This window comes from Lithobates pipiens, unplaced genomic scaffold, assembly GCF_037356315.1.
Source record: "Lithobates pipiens isolate NorthernLeopardFrog02 unplaced genomic scaffold, aLitPip1_a1.2 Scaffold_62, whole genome shotgun sequence".
NCBI classification, from domain to species: domain Eukaryota; kingdom Metazoa; phylum Chordata; class Amphibia; order Anura; family Ranidae; genus Lithobates; species Lithobates pipiens.
In genome coordinates this window covers 1,869,956-1,896,410 of record NW_027507884.1, presented here as the reverse complement: position 1 = coordinate 1,896,410, position 26,455 = coordinate 1,869,956, and the positions used below count along the sequence as shown (strand labels likewise).

Below are 26,455 nucleotides of genomic sequence, written 5' to 3'. Positions count from 1 at the left end.
TTTGGTTGTCGGAATGTCCGACCGTGTGTACAAGGGCTTATGGCTTAAGCTCATTCCCAACAGTTACAACCTTTTGTACGACCTGCCCCGCCCTATTAGATTGTAAGCTCTTCTGAGCAGGGCCCTCTTAACCCTCTTATATTTTATTGTATTGTAACTGTATTGTCTCACTTTTCTTTTGTAAAGCACTGTGTAAACTGTTGGAGCTGTGTAATAGTAGTAATAATAATAATAATATGCACATTCCAGTCTGGTTTTTATATTTGCCCGGAGGTCTTTAATTGTAGTACAAATGTAAAATTTACAGAATACACAATAAGGAAAGGCAGCAGCAATATGGGAGGAAAATTGGAGGATGAGCGATCTATGATGATGTCATCGACCTATACTCAGCAGATCCAACAGTCAAGGCGATCCAGTAGGTAATAAGGCATCGGCATTTATGGAGAGGTGGAATCTTCACTTACAGAAATATAAAGGAAAACTATCACAAAAAAAAATCATTAAAACAATGGTTTAGGCCGTAATCACTTTAGTACAACTAATTCATGCAGTTAAAAAACATATATATGGCAAAATGTTATTTATAAAAAGCTCTACTTAAAAAAATAAAATAAAAAAAATTATATATATATAATTAGGTGTTTTATAAATGTCTTTTTTAATGTTTTTTTTTTGTTAATAGAGTTATGTGATAAAAATGAACATGAAAGACATTATCAATATACACTCATATAGTGCCAGCCCAACAATGTTCTGTGTTAGCGCTGCCTTGGAATCTGAAAAAAAAAAGGAAAAAGAATATTCATACATTTAGAAGGAACTTAAACCAAAAATGTTGCTTACCGTATATACTCGAGTATAAGCCGAGATTTTCAGCCTCTTTTTTGAGGCTGAAAGTGCCCCCCTCGGCTTATACTCGAGTCATCGCTGTCTGTCTGCCCGATCAGCGTGTCGAGCAGACAGACAGCGGCCATTCTAGGATTCAAAGGCCGCGCCTCCGTCTCCGCCTTCGCCTGTGATAGGCGGAACACTGAATTTCCCAGCAGTCTGTGTTCCGCCTATCACGGACGTCCTCTCATCCTCGTCCGTAGTATGAGGATGAGCGGACGTCCATGATAGGCGGACCACTGACTGCTGGGAAATTGAGTGTTCCGCCTATCACGGACATCCGATAGGCGGAACACTCAATTTCCCAGCAGTCAGTGGGAAATTGAGTGTTCCGCCTATCACCGACGGAGGCGCGGCTTTTGAATCCTAGAATGGCCACCGACGAAGAGCTGCGGGACGGGCCGGGACGCAGGCCGGGACGGGACGCAGGCCGGGACGCAGGCCGGGACGGGACGCAGGCCGGGACGGGACGCAGGCCGGGACGGGACGCAGGCCGGGACGGGACGCAGGCCGGGACGGACACAGGCTGGACGGACACAGGCTGGACGGACACAGGCAGGCTGGACACAGGTAGGCTGCACGGACACACACACACACACACACACACACACACACACACACACACACACACGGATGCATGCACACACAGGGATGGATGGACACACACGGATGCATGGACACACACACACACACACACACACACACACACACGGATGCATGCACACACACAGGGATGGATGGACACACACACACACGGATGCATGGACACACACACACACGGATGCATGGACACACACACACACACGGATGCATGGACACACACACACACGGATGCATGGACACACACAGGGATGGACGACACACAGGGATGGACAGGCATGTCTCACCCTCGGCTTATACACGAGTCAATAATTTTTTCCAGTTTTTTGGGGGTAAATTGGGGACCTCGGCTTATATTCGGGTCGGCCTATACTCGAGTATATACGGTAATTCATTTTTATTAATCAATGCAACCCCCATCCATCCATCCATCCATGTCTCCAGGCTTTATTTTTCTGAGGATAAATCACATTAAAAAATATCCCCCTAGCATTTTTGCCCATCTTGAGTAAGGGCATATGATTTATGTAGCATTTAGATCCTGGAATCCATCTGCCCTTAGCTCAATCTGGAGGGTGTGCTTAAAGAGAAGCTCCAGGCTCCCTCAGAATTTATTTTTTCAAAGTCAGCAGCTACAAATGCTGTAGCTGCTGACTTTTAATATGAGGACACTTACCTGTCCAGGGATCCCACGATGTCCTCGCCCAAGCCGATTCTTCAATCGGCTTCGGGGGGAAAAACACCGGTGTTCCATCAGAATCGGCGACCCATCAGATTAGGTAACGGAAGGGACGTGCTGTCAGCTGTTCATGCATTCTGCCGATACCAGATTTGCTCCTCTGACAGAGCACCTGCAGTCAGAAGAAGGCAGTGGACAACCTGGATGGGCAGACTAGCATCATTTAACCACTTAAGCCCCGGACCAATTTGCAGCCAAAGGACCAGGCCCGTTTTTGCGATTCGGCACTGCGTCGCTTTAACTGACAATTGCGCGGTTGTGCTACATGGCTCCCAAACAAAATTGGCGTCCTTTTTTTCCCACAAATAGAGCTTTCTTTTGGTGGTATTTGATCACCCCTGCGGTTTTTATTTTTTGCACTATAAACAAAAATAGAGCAACAATTTTGAAAAAAATTCTATTTTTTTTACTTTTTGCTATAATAAATATCCCCCAAAAATATATAAAAAAAATGTTTTCCTCAGTTTAGGCCAATACGTATTCTTCTACATATTTTTGGTAAAAAAAAAAAACGCAATTAGCGATTATTGATTGGTTTGCGCAAAAGTTATAGCGTTTACAAAATAGGGGATAGTTTTATAGCATTTTTATTAATATATTTTTTTTACTAGTAATGGCGGCGATCAGCGATTTTTTTATTGTGACTGCGACATTATGGCGGACACATTGGACAATTTTGACACATTTTTGGGACCATTGTCATTTATACAGCAATCAGTGCTACTTAAATGCACTGATTCCTGTGTAAATGACACTGGCAGTGAAGGAGTTAACCACTAGGGGGCAGTGTAGGGGTTAAGTGTGTGTGTGTTTTTTTTTAACTGTAGGGTGGTATGGCTTGGCATCTGACGTTACTGATCGTCTTTCCCTATAACAGGGAACAGACGATCAGTGACAGGCTCAGTAGGAAGCACGAGGAGAGGTTTGTTTACACAGACCTCTCCTCGTTCTTCAGCTCTGTGACCTGATCGCGGGACACCAGCGGTCCCACAGCCACGGTCACGGAGCTCGGGACGGGGTTGGACTCGCAACCCACGGCTGGGCACTTAAAGAGCAACGTACAGGTATGTGCTTGTGCCCAGCCGTGCCATTCTGCTGACGTATATGTGCAGGAGGCGGTCCTTAAGCGGTTAAGATGTCGATCTTACCGCAAATCGTATACATATTTAGAGCACTTCCAATCTCCTTCCCACCACACTTTCTCAAATCCATGTCCACTCTAATGTGGACATTCATATGGGGTGCAAAGAAGGCAAGATGCTCACCAAATAACCTGATTCCACAAAAACAAGTTGGAGGAGCGGGGCTAGTAGACATCCACGATTACATGTAGGCAACTATACTAGACCAAGTCAAATGTTGACTTACAGACACTAATACCCCACTCTGGGTTGAAATTGAAAGGGCCTTATCTCCGTTGGAGGAGCAGGGCTAGTAGACATCATCGATTACATGTAGGCAACTAGACTAGACCAAGTCAAATGTTGGCTTACAGACACTAATACCCCACTCTGGGTTGAAATTGAAAGGGCCTTATCTCCGTTGGAGGAGCGGGGCTAGTAGACATCCTCGATTACATGTAGGCAACTAGACTAGACCAAGTCAAATGTTGGCTTACAGACACTAATACCCCACTCTGGGTTGAAACTGAAAGGGCCTTATCTCCGTTGGAGGAGTGGGGCTAGTAGACATCCTCAATTACATGTAGGCAACTAGACTAGACCAAGTCAAATGTTGGCTTACAGACACTAATACCCCACTCTGGGTTGAAACTGAAAGGGCCTTATCTCCATTGGAGGAGCGGGACTAGTAGACATCCTCAATTACATGTAGGCAACTAGACTAGACCAAGTTAAATGCTGGCTTACAGACACTAATACCCCACTCTGGGTTGAAATTGAAAGGGCCTTTCCTCCGACATCCGACCTCACAGCTCTCCTAATGGGTGACATCTGGATTCCATGGGACTCTAGAAATATCCCTCCTACTATTCAGGCATCTCTACAAGCATGGAGATTTCTCCTCAACCAAAACCACAAAAAGTGCCCTATAAACAATTACCAATTTCCCTTAAGCCTATTAGAGGCAAAAATGTTATCTTTGAAACTATTCCCAAAACACGGGATCCGGTTTGTACAGGACCTAATCAAAAATGCCAAACCCCTACCGTTTGAAGACCTAATGACCACATATAAACTACCAAACCACATGCTCTTCACATGTATCAGGATTACACACTTCCTAAAAGCCAATGCCATTCCGACAATTAAGATACCAAGATAAGCCTGGAAATACCTCACACTAGAAAAGCCAAAATGTAAGGGTATATCAGTATTTTACGACCTCCTACAGAAGTGGTCCTCAACCCTGTCCTCAAGGCCCACTAACAGGCCAGGTTTGCAAGATAACTGAAATACATCACAGGTGATGATATCATTTGCTGCTCAGTGATTGCAGTATTCTAGTCTGCATCTTCCCCAAGGTAATACATAAAATCTGGCCTGTTAGTGGGCCCTGAGGACAGAGTTGATGATCACTGTCCTACAGGACAAAAGAGCCTTCAGGAAAACTATGAACACGAGGAGATGGGAAACAGATTTAGACATCACAATCACAGACGACCAGTGGCAGAAAGCGTTCATACAATCCAAAAATCATCCCATTGTGTAAGCCATTGGGAAATGACTGCTTATGCCCTGTACACACGACTGGAAATTCCGCCATTAAAAGAGAGATGAGAGCGTTTGGTCGGAAAATGCGACCATGTGTAATGCTCCACCGAACTTTTGCTGGCGGAATTCCTGCCAACAAAAGATTGAGAGCAGGTTCTCTATTTTTCGGTTGGAAAAAAGTTCAGATCGTCTGTAGCAATTCCGACGTGCAAAATTCCTACACATGCTCGGAAACAATTTGACGCATGCTCGGAAGCTTTGAACTTCGTTTTCTCGGCTCGTTGTAGTGTTGTACGTCACCGAGTTCTTGGGGGTCGAAAGTTCAGAGAACTGTTGTATGACCGTGTGTATGCAAGCCAAGCTTGAGTGGAATTCCATCAGAAAAAAACGTCCAAGATTTTTCCAACGGAAATTCCGCTCGTGTGTACGGGGCTTTAGGGTGTCAAACAGATGGCAATACACCCCCTGCAGACTGACAAAATTCTTCCGAAACACTTATATTGGCGGAATTGTGCCCACCGGGGCCACCACCTACATATGTTCTGGGAATGCCCATGCTTAACTAGCTTCTGGAACCAAGTATTCCAGTTGATATCCTCAATCACTGGCATAATTACAACCTGTAATCCCGCACTAGCAATACTCCACATAGGAATAGAAAACATTCCATATGAGATGAGGTCAGTTGTATCACATATCCTCTTATGCCACGTACATACGACCTGGGCTCTAGCGGACCTTTTCTTCCCAAAAGTCTGGCAGACCTAAAAATAAAACATGTTTCAAATCTTTCCGACGGACTCGAGTCCAGTCGAAAAAATCTGCTCGTCTGTGTGCTAGTCCGACGGACTAAAACCGATGCTAGGGCAGCTATTGGCTACTGGCTATGAACTTCCTTATTCTACGTCATCACGTTAGAATCCGTCTGACTTTTGTGAGTGATCGTGTGTGGCCAAGTCCGTTCGTTTGAAAGTCAGGCGGACCTCAGCTGCAAAGTCCGTCGCATTGTCCGCCGGACCAAGTCCGTCGAAAAGTCCAGTCGTGCGTACGCGGCATTAGTTTCACGCTCCCTAGTACTTCGCACCTGGAAAAATGCCCCAACTGCAAACATTACTGATGTAACCAGATTAGTCCAGCAATGCTACTCCTTTGAACGCATACTAGCCATCAACTCTCTAAGCCCTTGTACACACGGTCGGACATTCCGACGGAAAATGTCCGATTGGACCGTGTTGTCGGATAACTCGACCGTGTGTGGGCTCCATCGGCCTTTTTCCGTCGGAATGTCCGACCAACAAAGTTTGAGAGCTGGATATAAAAATTTTCCGACAACATGGTCCGATCGGACTTTGTCCGATCGTTTGTAGAGAATTACGATCGGACAATGTGCCACGCATGCTCAGATCAAATTCCTAGACCAAAGCTATTGGCTACTAGCCTGAACGTAGTCCCGTCGTAGCTAAATAACGTTATCACGTTACGTACGATCGGATTTTCCAACAACTTTGTCCAACTGTGTGTATGCAACACCAGTTTCGGACAAAATCCGTCGGACAAAAGCTGATGGATTTTGTTGTCGGAATGTCCGGCCGTGTGTACAAGGGCTAAAATATGACAAATTCGATAAAATCTGGAGTATATGGACAGCCAAATATAAGAGTTCATAATTACCTGATAAGTGTACTTTGATAAATCCAAATGAAAATGGTGTGTACGAACATGTGTGCTTACTGTTACTGTATATATTTTTTTGTTTTTTACTTCCTTGTCTTATTTTCTGTACTGTTGATAAAATTTAATAAAAAATCTTAATGATAAAAAAAAAAATGTCAGCGGACATCTTACTACACCCAGCTACGTCTTGAATTTAAAGCGGAGTTCCAGGCTTTTTTTTAGTTTATTAAAAGTCAGCAGCTACAAAAAGTGTAGCTGCTGACTTTTAATAAACACATCGATGCTGCCGCCCGAAGCCTCGCTTCTTCCCCCCCCTCCTCTCCGCGCCGCCGCCATAGAAACTGTTGGCACCCGGTCCGTGACAGCTTACGGCTTCATAGCCGGGGGGGCGCACTGCGCATGCGTGAGTCGTTGCTGCGCATGCGCGAGTCGTGCTGCGCTCTCCGAGTGTACAGGCAATCTTCTGGGCCGCCTAGGAGCAGAGGAGGAGTCGCCTAGGCTGCCTGAAGTCAGAAAAGCAGGAAGTGGAACAGGAAGTACCACTCAAAACTAGGCACCCCCCCAAAAAAAAATGACTTGCCAAATGTGGCATGTGAGGGGGCGAGGAGTGCTTAAAGCGGAAGTTCCACTTTTGGGTGGAACTTCGCTTTAACAATAATTTTAGCAATGAAGTGAGTGTATATAAATAAATATAGTATATTCATAGCTCCCAACTGTCCCTGATTTGGAGCAATGTCCCTCTTCCCCCTCATTTGTCCCTCATTTTCGTCTGATCCATATAGTTGTTATATAAAACGCTTTTTTTTTCTTTCTAAAAGTGTTTCCCAGAGCTAAACCTTTCATCTGATTTCTAAATTGCTGCATTTGTACATTTTAAAAGCCAATATAAAGGAATAGTAGTGGTAAAGAAAAGTCCTTGTGGATTTAATTAACCTTTTTTTTTTTGTTAATTCTCCTTTAAGGGGGTGTGGCAGGGGGTGTGTCCTATGCCTCAAAATGTTGGGAGATACTCACAGCCATGATGCTGTTTGCATGTTTCATTTGTAAAGCTTAAAGGCTTAGCACTGAGCAGTGCAGGGTGTACCAACATGGCCTCCACCTTCCTACTGCTGGCGCCCAGCTTTTTTTTCAAAATGTAACATCAAAACAGGATCACACATGTCAACATACTATATTTATCTATATACACTCCCTTTATTGCTAAAATTAGCACTTACCGACCGACTCATGTAGATATACGTCAGCAGTTTGAAGATGAATATCTTGGTAACGGCGGCAGCTGCTGCCACAACTGTGGTATCCATCTTTAGAGCCGGCGGGTCTGTTTACGATAATGGTGGTCTCCGCGGCAGATTCGCCGCAAGATCAGCATTATCGGCGGCGGGAGAGGTGCCACCCCCCTCCTGCCGCTCCCCCCTAGCGCCCTCACGTGCAAGTCACGACACGCCTTTTGAATGGTCCCATAGTCTTCTGGGACCGGTGATGTGTCCAAGAAGACTCCAGGGTGAAGGAGGGGGGGTCTGAACTTTCGGGTCAGTTTGTTGCGGCGATCTGAGCCGTAAGTGGGAGCGGGTACCTGTCAAAACCAGCCCCCCCCCCCCAAAAGAAGTGGCAAATGTGGCAGTGGAGGTGGGGGGGTTCCAAACAAGCGGAGTTTTCCCTTCCACTGAGAAATACTTCCTGAAGACTCCTGGGATGTATGCAGGGCTTTTTTTCAGCAGGAACGTGGGGGGAACCCAGTTCCGGCACCTCCAGCTCTGAATGTATGTAATGGCAAGTGGGGCTGGGGTTTACTGGAGGGTCTATTGATGCTGGCTGCTGGGGGATCTATTGTTGCTGGAGGGGATCTATTTTTACAGGGGAGAGTCTTTTGTTGATGGGGAGGTCAGTTGTCGCTGGTGGGGGGGTCTATTGTTGCTGGAGGGCTCTTATGCTACTGGGAGACCATGGTTTCTGTTACTGTTGAGGGAGAGGTCTATTGTTGCTAGCTGTTCAGAGTCTATTGTTGCTGGGGATGCTCCATTGTTGCTGGCTACAGGGGATCTATTTTACTTCCTTTCATTAACAAATTACATACAAATTACTTAGCACCACAAATTGATACTTAGTTCTGTATCCATTACAGAGAGGTGAGTAGGAGGTGGAACCAAGGAATGGTGCTCAGAGGTGGGTAGAGAGTAGAACCAAGGAATGGTACTCGGAGGTAGGTAGGGAGTAGAACCAAGAAATGGTGCTCAGAGGTGGGTAGGAGGTGGAACCAAAGAATGGTGCTAGGAGGTGGGTAGGGGGTGGAACCAAGGAATGGTACTCGGAGATAGGTAGGAATTAGAACCAAAGAATGGTGCTCAGAGGTGGGTAGGAGGTGGAACTAAGGAATGGTGCTCGGAGGAGGGTAGGGAGTGGAACCAAGGAATGGTGCTCGGAGGAGGGTAGGGAGTGGAACCAAGGAATGGTACTCGGAGATAGGTAGGAATTAGAACCAAGCAATGGTGCTCAGAGGTGGGTAGGAGGTGGAACCAAAGAATGGTGCTCGGAGGTGGGTAGGAGGTGGAACCAAGGAATGGTACTCGGAGATAGGTAGGAATTAGAACCAAGCAATGGTGCTCAGAGGTGGGTAGGAGGTGGAACCAAAGAATGGTGCTCGGAGGTGGAACCAAAAAAATGGTGCTTGGAGAAGGGTAGGGAGTGGAACCAAGGAATGGTACCCGGAGGTAGGTAAGGAGTAGAACCAAGCAATGGTGCTCGGAGGTGGGTAGGAGATGGAACCAAAGAATGGTGCTCGGAGGTGGGTAGGAGGTGGAACCAAAGAATGGTGCTCGGAACCTCTGAAGGAACCCTAGGGTTTCACGGAACCCTGGTTGAGAATTACTGTGCTAGAGTAATGTCTTGTATCACTATGCAGTAACTATTTTTTTTTACATGTGCTGAGTGTATGGACCACACGTTCCTAACCTTTTCACCCTAGAGCAGGGGTCTCCAAACTTTTCAAGTATGAGAGCCATTTGGTGAATTTTACAAATATTTTAAGGGCAACAAAAAAATCTGTCTTTTAAAGAGTCCCACCTTACATCTCGAAGAAGCCATCATAGCCCCCCTCCTACATCCAAATGGCATCAGGTTCATGGACAAGCCTGTTCTATTGGGAAACGAGTGGATGACTAGTTTACTTTAACCACATCAGCCCCGGGAAGGATTTGCCCCCTTAATGACCAGGCCATTTTTTTGCAATACGGCACTGCGTCGCTTTAACTGGCAATTGCGCGGTCATGCAACGGTGTACCCAAACAAAATTGGCATTCTTTTTTCCCACAAATAGAGCTTTCTTTTGAGGGGTATTTGATTACATCTGCGGTATCCTTCCAGACCCTGGAGCAGCTCTGTGACGTCAAATGATAGTGGACTATAGCCTGCAATAAGCTGGCTCTGGGTTATAGGACAGGCCCGCCAGGCCTTGTCTTGTGGTCCTTGCACACAGTCTTGCCCCCTAAACATGGAAGAACTCCATTCCAAGACCTCCAGCTCTCACTCCGTGCTGTCACTTGTAAACACAGGGGTTAAGGTTGCACACTGTGCATAGGGCACCCCTAAACGCTGTACTCTGTGCACAGCACACTCTTGAAGCCTGTACACAGCACATCCTTGAACCCTGCACTGTGTACGTAACACACTCCTGAACCCTGCACTCTGTGCATAGGGCACCACTGGAACTGCACTCTGTACCTAGAGCCCCCCTGAATCCTACACTCTGTACATAGCGTAATCCTGAACCCTGCAATCTGTGCATAGTGCACCCCTCAACCCTACACTCTGTACATAGTGTAATCCTGAACTCTGCACTGTGTACGTAATGCACTCCTGAACCCTGCACTCTGTATAGGGAACCACTGAAACTGCACTCCCTAGAAAGCGTACCCCTGAACCCTACACTCTGTACATAGCGTAATCCTGAACCCCGCACTCTGTATGTAACGCACTCCTGAACCCTGCACTCTGTACATAGCGTAATCCTGAACCCTGCACTCTGTGTATAAAGCAATGCTGGAACTGTGCTCTGTACATAGCGCACCCCTGAACCCTACACTCTATACGTAGTGTAATCCTGATCTCTGCACTGTGTATGTAATGCACTCCTAAACCCTGCAATCTGTATAGGGCACCACTGGAACTTCACTTTGTACATAGCGCACCCCTCAACCCTACACTCTGTACATAGTGTAATCCTGAACCCTACACTCTGTACATAACGCACCCCTGGACCCTAAACTCTGTACATAGTGTAATCCTGAACCCTGCACTCTGTATATAAGGTACTGCTGGAACTGTGCTCTGTACATAGCTCACCCCTGAACCCTACACTCTATATGTAGTGTAATCCTGATCTCTGCACTGTGTATGTAATGCACTCCTAAACCCTGCAATCTGTATAGGGCACCACTGGAACTGCACTCTCTAGATAGCGTACCTCTGAACCCTACACTCTGCTGGAACTTTGCTCTGTACATAGTGCACCCCTGAACCTTACACTCTGTACGTAGTGCAGTCCTGATCTCTACACTCTGTGCGTAACGCACTCCTGAACCCTGCACTCTGTGTGTAGCATAATCCCGAATTCTGCATGAACGGCTCTTTGTAGGCAACTATACTGCTAATGCAGCACTCGATAAAATTGGAGTTTGACACCCCTGCTTTATACTATCTCCCAGCTCTTGATATATACTTACTTTTTAGATTTATTTCTTGGCTTTTCTTTGTCACAGTGCTCGTTTTAGGTGTCGCAGCACAGTAATATTTCCCAGAATGTTTTCCGGCGGGAATTGTGCTTTGATTAGCCAAGCTGAATCTCTGAATGATCTGTCCATCTTTGTAGAACCCATACAACAGTTCTGTTTTCAGTTTGTATTTCGAGGCAGTTGCCTGACATTTTAGAGTCACGTTATAACCTGCTTTTGCTGGATTTGGGGTCACGCTGATTACAGGGACTGTGAACAGTTCTGTAAAAACACAAATGTCACAAGGTAAATGGTCGTTCTTCTATGAAGGAAAAAAACAGAGCCATGAGCAGGAATGGCTGGGCAGGGTTTTGAAACACAGACTGATACAGTTATTTACATTAAAGTGGTTGTAAAACCTTCCACATACCCAGTAAAGTGACTGACCTCAAGTGACACACAGAGATGAAACAAATCCCCCTACATAAGTTGTACCTGTTTAGCTGCAGGATTTATAAAGCTTATCTGAGCTGTCAGGAAAAAGGGTGTGGAGAGGTGAAGTTACACTCTGCAGAGCTCAGTGAGGGGAGCTGATTGGAGGGAAGGGACACACCCAGGGGTGGACTGACCATTGGGCCACTCGGGCACTGCCCGAGGGCCCCGGGCCACTAGGGGGCCCCATCAGGGTTGCCAGCCTCAGTAAAACCAGGGACAGTATGTAAAAATCTGTGTTTTTTTTTACATCTGTCTCTGAAATGTCCCTTACCAACATACTTTGGTCTAAAAATCCCAAGATTATAGCTGCCCCACCTCTCCAGTACCTTCTCAGCCAATAGAAACATGTCTGTGTATACTGTGTGTACAAGTATGTGTATACTCTGTGGCCCCATAAACTCGGATTGCCTGGGGGCCCCATAATCTCCTATTGCCCGGGGGCCCCATTAGTTGTCAGTCCACCCCTGGACACACCCCCTTACACACAACACACAGGAGCAGTGCTGAGGCTGTCAATCGTATTCTGTGTGCTGGAGATCCCTCCCCGTCACCTTTTTTTCTCTTGGTGTCATGAAAACTTGTCAGAAGTGACTCGTGCTGATAGCAGAGGAATGGGGCTGCATATAGAAATGGCACTTAGTGCTCTGAGGCAAGTAAACACTATACTGTAGAGGGATATGCTTTGTTCCTATTACATGCCTGAGGTTTACAACCACTTTTAGCATCTCCATTATACATGTACAATATATATGCAGTGCCTTGAAATAGTATTCATACCCCTTGTAATTTCCCACATTTTTTCATGTTACAATCAAAAACATTCATGTATTTTCTTTGGATTTTATGTGATAGACCAACACAAAGTGCCACATAATTGTGAAGTGGAAGGAAAATTATAAATTGCTTTCAATTTTTATTACAAATAAATATTTGAAAAGTGTGGCATTCATTTGTATTCAGCCCCCCCTTTACTCTGATACCCCTAACTACAATCTAGTGAAACTAATTGCCTTCAGAAGTCACCTAAAAAGTAAATAGAGTCCACCTGTATGTAATGTAATCTCAGTATAAATACAGCTGTTCTGTGAAGCTGTCAGAGGTGTGTTAGAGAACAAACAGCATGATGAAGGCCAAGGAACACACCAGACATGTCAGGGAAAAAATTTGTGGAGAAGTTTAAAGCAGGGTTAGGTTATAACAAAGTATCCCAAGCTTTGAATATCTCATGGAGCACTGTTCAATCCATCATGGAAAGAGTATGGCACAACTACAAACCTACCAAGACATGGCCGTCCACCTAAACTGACCAGCCGGGCAAGGAGAGCATTCATCGGAGAAGCAGCCAAGAGGCCCATGGTAACTCTGGAGGAGCTGCAGAGATCCACAGCTCAGGTGGGAGAATCTGTCCACAGGACAACTATTAGTCGTGCTCTCCACAAAAAAAAGACATGGTTAGAGGAAAGCCATAAGAAGTCCTGTTTGCAGTTTGTGAGAAGCCATGTGGGGGACACAGCAAACATGTGGAAGAAGGTGCCCTGGTCAATTGAGACAAAAATTACATTTTTTGGCCTAAAAGCAATACGATATGCGTGGCGGAAAACTAACACTGAACTTCACCCTGAACACATCATCCCCACTGTGAAACATGGTGGTGGCAGGATCATGTTGTGGGGATGCTTTTCTTCAGCAGGGACAGGGAAGCTGGTCAGAGTTGATGGAAAGATGGATGGGGCCAAATACAGGGCAATCTTATAAGAAAACCTGTTATGCCGCATACACAGGTCCGGACTTTCCGGCAGACTAGGTTCGACGGTCACCCCGACGGACATTCGGCGGAGTAACGATGGACTTTGCGAATGAACAAACTTGACTGCACACGAACAGACTAAGTTCATTTGAAAGTCCGTTCATTTTGAACGTGATGACGTAAGACGGGACTAAAATAGAAAGATCAATAGCCAGTGGCCAATAGCTGCCCTTGCGTCGTATTGGTCCGTCGGACCAGCACACAGACAAACAGTTTTCCCGATAGGAATTGAGTCAGTCGGACAGATTTGAAACATGTTCTATTTCTAGGTACGTCTGATTTTTTTTTTTTTACGAAAAAGGATCGGATTATCCCACACACGATCGGATTGGCCCACACACGATCGGCACTGGGGCTGCTGGCTTGTCTGAATCACTTTGCTTCCACCTCAGTGGATGGCGTGCGTTCCACTGGCCGTGTACAGCAACCAGAGGGACCGGAAGTGCCGTGGGGTAACGTGACCAGGTACCGCCGCCGACGTACGTTTCGTCGGTTACGTCCGAAGGCGTAACCGACGAAACGTAGGTCGGCGGCAGTACCTGGTCACATTATCTCATGCCACTTCTGGTCCCTCTGGTACACGGCCAGTGGAACGCACGCCATCCACGGAGGTGCGTGTCTTGGTGAAGGAATAAACTTTATCAATATCACACAGCAAGAAATTTCTGTCACTGGATGTTCAAGATTGCTTATACTTTGTTGGGACTATTTTCATATTTTTTTTGTTTTTCACATATGTGCATTTTACTAGCATAAAATGGCCTACAGCTGTGACCATAAAATAATGAATATTTTACACAGCTGCAATGATTTTTAATATCTGCATAAGGTTGTTCTGTGGAAAAGGTGAACGTAGCCTGTAACCCCTCCCCTTCCCTTAGCCGAAAGAAAGCTATAGCGTGGGATTAATTTGCCGGTAGGGTGTATATTGTGGTCAATCGCGCTGCCCCCTGCGGTGTGCTCTGTGATCACTAAATCCTTTGGACTTAGCTGATCACAGATCGGGGTAAAGGGCCAATCACAGCAGCCCTTTACCACACAATCAGCTGTGTCCAATGACAGCTGATCACAGAAGTAAACACAAGCCGTTTGTCAGCTTTTCTTTCCTCATGCTGAGGAGAGAGAAAAAAAGAGCCAACAACCGGCTTGTGTTGAAGGGACATCAGTGATCAGGGATTACCAGTGCAGTCTCAACAGTGCCCACCAGTGCTACCAATCAGTGCCCAGTGACCTGTCATTAGTATCGGTAGTGGGAATAGTGTCCCATTATTGGCATCAGTGGGATGAATAGAGCTACATCATTAGTATCAGTGGGAGGAATCATGCCCCATCATTGGCATCAGTGGGAAGGATAGTGTTCCGCTGTTGGTGTCAATGGGGGAAATAATGCCCCATCGTTGGCATAAAAGGAGGGAATAGTGCCCCATCATTGGTGTAAGTGGGATGAATAATTCCGCATTGCTGATGTCAGTGGGAGGAATAATATTCCATCATTGGTGTCAATGGTAGGAATAGTGCCCCACCATTGGTATCAGTGGGAAGAATAGTGTGCCATCGTTGGTATCAGTGGAATAAATAGCGCCCCATCATTAGTATCAGTGTGAGGAATAGTGCCCCATTATTGGTATCAGTGTAAGGAATAGTGCCCCATCATTGGTATCAGTGGGAGGAATAGTGCCCCATCATTGGTGTCAGTGGTAGGGATAGCGTTCCATTATTGGTACTAGTTGGAGGAATAGTGCCCCATCATTGGTATTAAAATGGAGCCCCATTGCTGGTAGATAGTAACCGTACATAGATAGTTAGTAAGTTTGAACAAAGACACCAGTCCATCCAGAGTGAGTGTCTCAATTGTCCCTATCCCTGTACATTGCACACTCACATCGGTCCCTACCCTCAAGGAGTCCACAATCCAAGGTGGTCTCCATTCCTATACTAGGGCTAATTTTGGACAGAAGCCAATTGAAGCCAGTCTCAACAGTGCCCACCAGTGCTACCAATCAGTGCCCAGTGACCTGTCATTGCTCAGTGACCATCATATCTTTGGAGTGTGGGAAGAAACCAGAGGTAGAGTTTTGGTTGGGATTCGAAACAGCGACCCTTCTGTACTGCTAGGCGAGAGTGCTACCCACCACACCACTGTGCCGCCCATGCTGCCCTGGTGTCAGTGGGAGGAGTAGTGGTAAGAATGGTGCCACTGCTTTTAACAAACTGCTAGCAGGCTTCAGTATGCATCAGTAAACTTCAGCATTACTCAAAGCCTGTTAAAAGCCTAATGAAGTCTGCTAGCAGTTTGTTTGAAGGACAGTCAGCTCTACCATTAAGAGCTGTGTTCAACTTCCCAATACTGGAGCTGAAGTTGGCTTTAAAGACTTCAACATGAAGCTTGATGACTTTGCAAATGTTCTGTTACAAATTTCTTTTTTCACATAGTGAAGCTTGTATGTACAAACCCTCCCGGTGTTTCCTATCTACTGTATATTAGTTCTATCCTGTTCCCAAGTATTACCATGACCACTATTCAATTGGCCAAGTGTCGGAGTGTGTCCCACACTGTGTGCCAGCTGCTAACACCCTATTGCAGAAACATAAGAAAGACTTTTGGCATCAGTCATGGAGCGGCTGAAGGAAAAATAGTTTGCATGGAAACAAACAAGGAGCTCTCAAATTGCAGGAACTATCATGTGAGTCATTCATCCTTAATGGCCAATTTCCTACTCATTTCAGGGAACGGGACTGGAATCCCAAAAGGGCTGCAAATTTCAAGCTTTATGGAAGCAACAGATGGCTTGTCAAGGTTTGAAAGAACAAGCAATATGTTACCCTACTATGTCCAAAGACAAGAATAGAGAAAGAATTGAACATTACAATTGATTAAAGGAAGGGGTAGATGGAACCTTTTTTGTAGACTGTGCAGCTTCACCAGGTCCTTTCAGGACTTAGGGACCCATTTACACTAGATGTGTGTGTTGGCGGGTTCTGGGACCCCTTCTACTGTTAGCCCTTGTACACACGGTCGGAGTTTCCGACGGAATGTGTCCTATCGGACCGCTTTGTCGGATATTCCGACTGTGTATGGTCTCCATCGGACTGTTTCCGTCGGAGTATCTGACGGACCAAGTTTTCCAACTTGTCCGTAAAATTTTCCGACAAAATGCTCTGATAGGACGTACTCCGATCATGTGTAGCCTACTCCGACGGACAAAGTGCCACACATGCTCAGATCAAATTCCTAGACCAAAGCTATTGGCTACTAGCCTGAACATAGTCCCGTCGTAACGAAATAACGTCATCACAGTATGTACAATCGGATTTTCCGACAACTTTGTCCGACTGTGTGTATGCAACAGTTTCGGACAAAATCCGTCGGACAAAATCCAACGGATTTGGTTGACAGAATGTCCGACCGTGTGTACAAGGGCTAACATAGACCCAGAGGCTTTCTTCATAATGCTGCAGCCTGTCTATCCTATCTATCTATCTATCTATCTATCTATCTATCTATCTATCTATCTATCTATCTATCTATCTATCTATCTATCTATCTATCCATCTATCTATCTACGCTATATTGTCAAAGTATTCGGACACCTGCCTTTACACACATGACCTTTAATGGCATCCCCGTTTTAGTCTGTAGGGTATCAATATTGACCCACCCCTTGCAGCTATAACAGCTTCAACTCTTCTGGGAAGGCCGTCCACAAGGTTTAGGAGTGTGTCTATGGGAATGTTTGACCATTCTTCCAGAAGAGCATTTGTGAGGTCCGGCACTGATGTTAGACAAGAAAGCCTGGCTCACAGTTTCCGCTCTAATTCATCTTAAAGGTGTTCTATCGGGTTGAAGCCAGGACTCTGTGTAGGCCAGTGAAGTTCCTCCACCCCCAAACTCGCTCATCCAGGTCTTTATGGACTTTGTTTTGTACATTGGTGCGCAGTCATGTTGGAACAGGAAGGAGCCATCCCCAAACTATTCCCACAAAGTTGGGAGCATGAAATTGTCCAAAATGTCTACCTCTCCTCCTTTCATCCTTATTATTGTGCCTCTCTAACTGCCCGTGCCATGCTTCCACACCTCCATGTTAACAGTTCTTTCCAGGATCGGCTTGCAATACGGTCGTATGGAGCGCATGGCATCCTGCGGCTCATCTTGCACATGTCCCATATGATTCTACATTTGTCCGTATTAAAAAAAAAAAAAGCAAGATCACGGGGGAAGGCTTTTTTTTTTTAAACAAATGAATGTAACATCATAAGGCACAGGCACAAGATGAGCAGTATGCGGTTATACGCTCACGTAACGCTCAATACAACAATACTGCAAGGTTTTACCGATTACGTAGGAGATCTCCCTAAAGGCACTGGTGATGTTGCCTTCTCAGGAGGCATTCATTTGGTCGGAGCTACATCATCAGTGCCTTCAAGAAAACCAGAACATTGACACAAGGCTTTACTATTACTTTAAATTTGATGGTTCTTCTTATAGTGATGGACAGGGGCAGGCTGGGCAGGGAGGCAGGGAGACAATTTCCAGGCCGCCCTAACTTATGTTGAAGGTGGCTGCAGCCCACTGACATTTTTTTCCTTCTCTAGGAAGCCGGGCTGGGGGTACGGCTGCCACGGCCGGCCGCTTTTGCTTTCTGGGAGTTGTAGTCTGCGCCCAAACACAGAGGAGACTAAAACTGTAGTCTTGGATGTGGGGAGCGCCAGGGAGTCGAGACTCATGGCTGGCTCAGCAGCAACTTTACCCCAGGACCAGGAGAATCACCCCCCCAGGAGGACATGGCATGCAAGGACCTGCTGAGCTGAGATGCCAGGTTAGAGACCCTGACACCCCCAGCTGACTCCCACATCCCATCTCCCCCCCTATACGCTGCGTTTGCCCTGCCCCAGTGATCAGGCTGCATTGGGTAGACACTAGTTAGGCTGCATTTATGGACAATGGTGAGGCTGCATTGATGGGCACTGATCAGGCAGCATTGATCAGGCTGCATTGATGGGCACTGATCAGGCTGAGCTAATGGGCACTAGTTAGGCTGCATTTATGGACAATGGTGAGGCTGCATTGATGGGCACTGATCAGGCAGCATTGATCAGGCTGCATTGATGGGCACTGATGAGGCTGAGCTAATGGCCACTAGTGAGGCTGCATTGAAAAAACAGGTGGGCATGGACGGTGTGCTGATTCGGTGGCTCAATGGACCACTTGACTGGACTTGCCCCCCCCAGGCCTAAGGCTGCCAGCCCTCCCCTGGTGATGGAGAGCATCACAGACGGTGGAGCACATGATTTTTAGGACCATAGGACACTATCGTAGGAGACTACCTTGGATGTTTATTATTACTGTTATTCGATCACTTGATGTATATGTTTATTGGATGTTTTCTTTTTTCTTTCTTCTATTTATCTTTTAACTGTTTGTATATCTCACAATGTAGATGTTGGAATTTCCATTGTTCCCAGTTTTTTTTTTCTTTCACATCCCTGCCACTGCCAGTGACAGCGCTATCCCACCACAAAGCTTAATACAGACCAAATCGTTAGAGCTCTGGACATAAATAGGAGAACTGCAAGAGATAAAGACCCGCTCATCCCAAATTCAGCATTCAGACCTTACCTTTGACTTTTATGGTGGCATACGCTGTGGACTGAGAGCTCCAGGAACCCCAAGATAACTCTTTTATACAGCTGTACAAACCAGATGCATTCATGGTAATGTCTGACACCATAAACAGAGGATCACTATTCAAATTAATTAATTCAGCTTTATTTTTGTAAAATTTACTCTGTGATCCAGTAATTCCAGGATTGTGGTGACATTTCAGAATCAAGCGATCACCTTCGTGAATATAGGGTGCTGTCTGCAGGATCAACTGGCCTGAAATACAGAATCATATCAGATGTGTATTAGAGCAAGAGTAACTCAAAAGTGACCAGTGCCAGATAGACAGGCCCACTCGGCCCAAGCCCAGCGCTGGTTATCTATTTCACCATACTGTTCTGCTCCTCTCTCATCGGCCATTATAGGATGTGGTGACCTAGGATCAATCTACAAAAAGTTGCTATTTTAACCGCTTCAATACCGGGCACTTTTACCCCCTTCCTGCCCAGGTCAATATTCTGCTTTCAGCGCCGCCACACTTTGAATGACAATTGGGCGGTCATCCAACACTGTACCCTTATGAGTTTTTTTAACACAATAGAGCTTTCATTCGGCGGTATTTAATCACCACTTTTTATTTTATTTTTTTTGATAAATAAACTATAAAAAAATTATATAATTATAAAATTTTGCGAATAAATAATCTTCATAAGTTTAAGCCAAACTGAATTCTGCTACATTTCTTTGGTGAAAATAACCCAAATCAGTTTATTACTTAGTCTTTCGAAAAGTTATAGAGTCCACAAACTACGGTATATATTTGGTATAGATACTGTATCTGAAAATGGGTCATTCCTGATGTACCGATGGCCTATCTCATTTCTTGAGGCCCGAAAATGCCATAACAGTACAAATTCCCCCTAAATGACCCCTTTTTGGAAAGTAAAAAGAGGCCCCCGAAGAGGATTGGGACTTTGAAGGCAACTAGATATAGGAACAAAAAAACTATTTTATGGTAAAATGATTTATTGAATGTTATCATTAAAAAGTCAATGTATGTATAACACTACAATGTAGTGTTATGCATACGTCGACTTTTATATGATAACCAATCACATCCATCACATTATGGAGAGAAGAGTTAACTTACAAGCTTAGGAGGTGCCCGAGAAATTTCTAAAAAATGTGATCCTGGTGTTTGGATTCAAACAGTGGTGGCCCGTCCATAAGGGGCGTAACAGGTGCCGCCCCCCTCATCCCTGCCCCTAATCTACATGCAGGGTGTTGGATGCATGGATTCCAATAGGGGGGGTGTTTTTTTTTTTGTAGCAGCACGTGATTAGAGCCAGGCTTTAATAGGCTTCAAAATAGGGTGGGCTCGGGGCACAGAGCACTCCGCCCGAAGTCCACCCAGTTGTGCAACAATAGCGAATGAATATTGAATACTTAGTCTGTCGAAAAGTTATAGAGTCCACAAACTACGGCATATATTTGGTATAGATACTGTATCTGAAAAATGATCATTCCTGATGTACTGATGGCCTATCTGAGGGAGGAGACGCAGGGGAAGCCGGTCGCCCGGAGGGAAGCCAGAGGAGAAGCTACTCTGGCCGCTGGAAGGAGACACGAGGAGAGGAGACTCAGGGGAAACAGGTCTCCTGGAGGGAAGCCAGAGGAGAAGCTACACTGGACACTGGGAGAAGGAGGGAGGAGACGCAGGGAAAGCCGGTCGCCCAGAGGGAAGCCAGAGGAGAAACTACTCTGGCCGCTGGAAGGAGACACAAGGAGAGGAGACTCAGGGGAAACAGGTCTCCTGGAGGGAAGCCAGAGGAGAAGCTACGCTGGACACTGGGAGAAGGAGGAAGGAGACGCAGGGGAAGCCGGTCGCCCAGAGGGAAGTCAGAGGAGAAACTACTCTGGCCACTGGGAGGAGACACGAGGAGAGGAGACTCAGGGGAAACAGGTCTCCTGGAGGGAAGCCAGAGGAGACGCTACGCTGGACACTGGGAGGAGGAGGGAGGAGATGCAGGGGAAGCCGGTCGCCCGGAGGGAAGCCAGAGGAGAAGCTACTCTGGCCGCTGGAAGGAGACACGAGGAGAGGAGACTCAGGGGAAACAGGTCTCCTGGAGGGAAGCCAGAGGAGACGCTACGCTGGACACTGGGAGAAGGAGGGAGGAGACGCAGGGGAAGCCGGTCGCCCAGAGGGAAGCCAGAGGAGAAACTACTCTGGCCGCTGGGAGGAGACACGAGGAGAGGAGACTCAGGGGAAGCCGGCCAGAGGAGAGGCTACGCTGGCCACTGGGAAGAAGGAGGGAGGGGATGCAAGGCGAGAAGATGCAGGGGAAGCCGGTTGCACTGAGGAAAGCCAGAGGAAAAGCAACGTTGGCCACTGGGTGGTGGAGACACGAGGAGAGGAGACACAGGGAAAGCCGGTAGCAGGGAGGGAAGCCTGGGGTATGTGTTATGGCCGGGTGAATGGTTGGTAAAAGTCACAATGGTGACTTCATCTAATAAAAAAGGATTGTCTATGGTATTGTTAGCGGTGAAGCTATGTTGTTCATTGCATATTGAATTTCTTTAGCGTACTGCACGATCTCTGAGTAATGTACAAATCCTCTACACACTTATTTTAATATGTTCTTAATACATGTACTTGAGGTACCGGTACTTCATTTGAGTGTTTTTTGTTTTTTGTTTTTTGTTATTAGGTATTTTTCCTTTTATACTTTTTTGTTATTGTTTGATTGCCTATTGTCTTTTAAATATCTGGGTAATAAAAATTACCTGATTAAAAAAAAAAAAGTAATATCATACAGCAGCATATTCTATCGGTCAACAACAGATTAAAGTTATCAGCGACAATATATAACCACCAAGTAGCACTTCTGTAGTACTGGCCGACAACATGAAATAGTGACTTTTCAGGTGGCTCCAGACTTTCATCATGAGTGGTGTAGCCAGCATGGCCTAAACTTAGGGCCGGGACAAGGGGTGGACGGGAGGGGCGGCTGTCCTGGGTGCAGTGGTTTACTGTAGGGATGGAGGTGCCTTCCTTCTGTTTCAAGGCTGACAAGAGTAGTGACAGCAGCAGCACTACTCCTGTCAGCCCAGTGCACGGAGCAGTGAGGAGAGAAGCGGTGCAGACTGTGCTCTCTCGCTTTCTGCCACTGCCTGAACTCACCAGTTTTTATGGCTTTTGGCTATGGTTGGCCTTGCACAGCTGTCCCTGAGACAAGAAACGGGGGTAAACCTTGTTACCCTCTGCTCAGGCGGAGCTCAGGGTTTCCTCCGCCCCTGAAGATGTATCTCTGCGACATAGCAGTATGTTAGTGACAACTAGTACAGTAAGTCATTGGCTTGTTGGATTAGCTCACCTTCAGTCACATTCAGTGTGACCATCTCACTTTTGCTACCATCTGGGGTCTGACAGTGGTAATTTCCGCTCTGCATGACGTTAGCACTTGGAATTTCGTATATATTCCCTTTATTCCCTCCAATCTTCCCATTGTTAAAGAACCAGGCGTATTCCTTCTCCTTAGGCTGGGAATCACAGGTCATTTTAATTTTCTCTCCTTTGAAGATCGTACCATAGTTTGGGTTGAATTTCAACACAGGCCTTGCTGCAGATCCTACAAAACAGCACATCAGATGGGTCATTTATCAAGACGACATTGCAGTAAAATGTTTTTAAGCAGATATAAACAATAGAGATCTGGAAACATTTGACCAGGGAGGCCAACACAACCAAATGGCCCTTTGATGGCAGGGTCTGAACGGGGAGCAGAAAGCAATACACCACCCATGAGGCTGCCCCTGACTGCAGGTTCCAGAGTGATGTCTGAATGGGAGAGGATCACCAGCCCAACATGCAGCTTTTTACTGTCTTGGAAGCAAAATACCCACCTAACCCCCAGCCTAGTCATTCCTTAGATATACAGTGCCTTGCAAAAGTATTCACACCCCTTGAAATTATCCACATTATGTCATGTTACAACCAATAATGTAAATTTATTTTATTGGGATTTTATGTGATAGACCAACACAAAGTGGCACATAATTGTGAAGTGGAAGGAAAATCATAAATGGTCTTAATTTTTTTTTTTTTTTACAAATAAATATCTGTAAAGTGTGGCATGTATTTGTATTGAGCCCCCTTCACTCTGATACCCCTAACTAAAATCTAGTGGAACCAATCGCCTTCAGAAGTCACCTGATTAGTAAATAAAGTCCACTTGTGTGTAATTTAATTTCAGTATAAATACAACTGTTCTGTGAAGCCCTCAGAGGTTTGTTATGCTGCGTACACACGACCGGACTTTTCGAGGGACTAGGTCCGACGGTCTTTCCGACGGACTTTCGGTGGAGTTCCGACGGACTTTCCGAATGAACGGACTTGGCCACACACAATCACACCAAAGTCAGACGGATTCGAACGTGATGACGTACGACTGGACTAGAATAAGGAAGTTCATAGCCAGTAGCCAATAGCTTCCCTAGCGTCGGTTTTTGTCCATCGGACTAGCATACACACGAACGGATTTCTTGGTCCGGCGGATTTCCGGTGGAGAAATGTAAAACATGTTCTATTTGTAAAGTTCGCCGGATTTTTGGCAAGCAAAGGTCCGATGGAGCCCACACACGATCGAATTGTCCGACAGACTCGTTCCGTCGGACCTTTGCTGTCCGGCGAACTTAGTCCGGCAAACAATCCGGCAAACAATCCGCCAAACTTTCTAATGAACGGATTTGGCCACACACGGACACTCCGAAAGTCCGGCGATTTCTAACGTGATGACGTACAGCACGTAGGACGGGACTAGAAAAAGGAAGTTCAATAGCCAGTAGCCAATAGCTTCCTTCTCGCACTTGCTTCTGAGCATGCGTCATTCTTAGTCCGCCGGACTAGCACACTGACGAATGGATTGTCCGCTGAAAGCCAAGTCCGGCGGACAAATTTTGAGTCAAAACTACTTTCTAAGTCCGCCGGACTTTATGATGAAAAAGTCAGCTGGAGCCCACACACGATCGAATTGCCCGGGGTAATGCGGTCCGGCGGACTAAGTCCGCTGGACAATTCGGTCGTGTGTATACGGCATTAGGATCCTTTCACACAGGCTTTCCGATGAGGTCTGCCTGTCATTTTTGCAGACGGACGGGATCAGACCTTGCAGTCTCCTCTATGGAGCGTCGGATATCAGCGGACACATGTCCACTGACACCCGCTGCCATCCGATCCGACAATGCTAGCAAAATCCAGACGAATGGTGGTCCTGTTTTCCATCCGTCTGGTGGATCAGATCAGATGAAAACAAATGAAACCTTTCCACCCGAGTTTTCCATAGAGGAGAGCGGCGCTGTGTTCATGTCCACTCTGCACAGCAGGGACCTGTCATCCGCCCGCTCAGCAGGGATCAGCAGAGCGATTTCCCCCCCCCCCCGCTGAGCAAGCAGAATTTGCAAGAGAGAGGCGTCCGTATCCAAGGGGCCTTAATGAACAAACAGAATCGTAAAGGCCAAGGAACACAACAGGTCACGGATAAAGTTATGGAGAAGTTTAAAGCAGGGTTAGGTTATAAAAAAATATCTCAAGCTTTGAACATCTCACGGAGCTCTGTTCAATCCATCATCCAAAAATGGAAAGAGTATGGCCACATATTAGTCCTGCACTCCATAAATCTGGCCTTTATGGAAGAGTAGCAAGAAGAAAGACATTGTTGAAAGAAAGCCATAAGAAGTCCTGTTTGCAGTTTGCGAGAAGCCATGTGGGGGACACAGCAAACATGTGGAAGAAGGTGCTCTGGTCAAGAATTTTGGCGTGACCAAAATTTTACTTTTTGTCTTAAAAGCAAAATGCTATGTGTGGTGGAAAGCCAACACTGCACATCGCCCTGAACACACCATCCCCACTGTGAAACATGGCGGTGGCAGCATCATGTGGTGGGGATGCGTTTCTTCAGCAGGGACAGGGAAGCTGGTCAGAGTTGATGGGAAGATGTATGGAGCCAAATACAGGGCAATCTTAGAAGAAAGACTTGAGACCGGGGCGGAGGTTCACCTTCCAGCAGGACAACGGCCTTCAACATACAGCCAGATCTACAATGGAATGGTTTAGCTCAAAGCATATTCATGTGTTAGAATGGCCCAGTCAAAGACCAGATCTAAATCTAATTGAGAATCTGTGGCAAGACTTGAAAATTGCTGTTCACAGACGCTCTCCATCCAATCTGACAGAGCTTGAGAGATTTTGAAAAGAAGAATGGGCAAAAATGTCCCTCTCTAGATGTGCAAAGCTGGTAGAGACATCGCCAAAAAAGACTTGGAGCTGTAATTGCAGTGAAAGGGGGTTCTACAAAGTATTGACTCCGGGGGGCTGAATATATCTGCATGCCACAATTTTCAGATATTTATTTGTAAAAAAATTCAAAAAACATTTATAATTTTCCTTCCACTTCACAATTATGTGCCACTTTGTGTTGGTCTATCACATAAAATCCCAATAAAATACATTTACTTTTTTTGGTTGTAACATGACAAAATGTGGAAAATTTTAACAGGTATAAATACTTTTTCAAGGCACTGTATTTGCTGTTGCCTATCTGTAATGTTTTTCTGTTGTGTTCCTTAGTTCCATTAATATTCTCCTGACCGGCTGTTTTAGCCACATAGGCTTTTATTTATAGGACCAATGTAAGGGGCATTTTTTCCACTGACTACCAATGTAAGGAGTATTCTTCCCACTGACCACCAATGTAAGGAGTATTCTTCCCACTGACCACCAACGTAAGGAACATTCGTCCCACTTACCACCAATGTAAGGAGCATTCTTCCCACTGATCACCAATGTAGGGACCATTTTTCCTACTGACCACCAATTTAAGGGACATTCTTCCCACTGACCCTCAATGTAAGGAACATTCTTCTCACTAATCACCAATGTAAAGAACATTCTTCTCACTAATCACCAATGTAAAGAACATTCTTTCCACTGATCACCAATGTAAGGGGCATTCCTCCCACTTACCACCAATGTAGGGACCATTTTTCCTACTAACCACCAATTTAAGGGACATTCTTCCCTCTGACCCTCAACGTAAGGATAATTCTTCCCACTGACCACCAATGTAAGGAGCATTCTTCCCACTGACCACCAATGTAAAGGGCATTCCTCCCAATGGCCAACAATTGTGAGGGGCGTTCTTCCTGACCTCTCCTGAACTTTGTGTTTCCTGTTCCCCCCCAGTGTCCAAACTGTAGATAAGTAACTTG

The 26,455-nt window shown here is 45.9% G+C and overlaps 1 protein-coding gene across 2 annotated transcripts in view; it reads right to left on the bottom strand.

Annotated features, from left to right (window-relative positions):
- Nucleotides 1–251: 251 nt before the first annotated feature.
- The window catches only part of LOC143958866 (Fc receptor-like protein 5), a 39,819-nt gene continuing 13,615 nt past the window's right edge, over nt 252–26,455 (bottom strand). The window contains exons 3-6 of one of the 2 annotated variants that reach the window (XM_077467846.1): nt 22,564–22,818; nt 19,205–19,465; nt 11,298–11,567; nt 252–779 (exon numbers count right to left, since the gene is read on the bottom strand). In XM_077467846.1, the coding sequence (XP_077323972.1) occupies nt 688–779; nt 11,298–11,567; nt 19,205–19,465; nt 22,564–22,818 (878 nt within the window). In that variant the 3' untranslated portion in view covers nt 252–687. The remainder of the gene's footprint in view (nt 780–11,297; nt 11,568–19,204; nt 19,466–22,563; nt 22,819–26,455) is intronic. The other variant, XM_077467847.1, reaches the window with a different exon arrangement.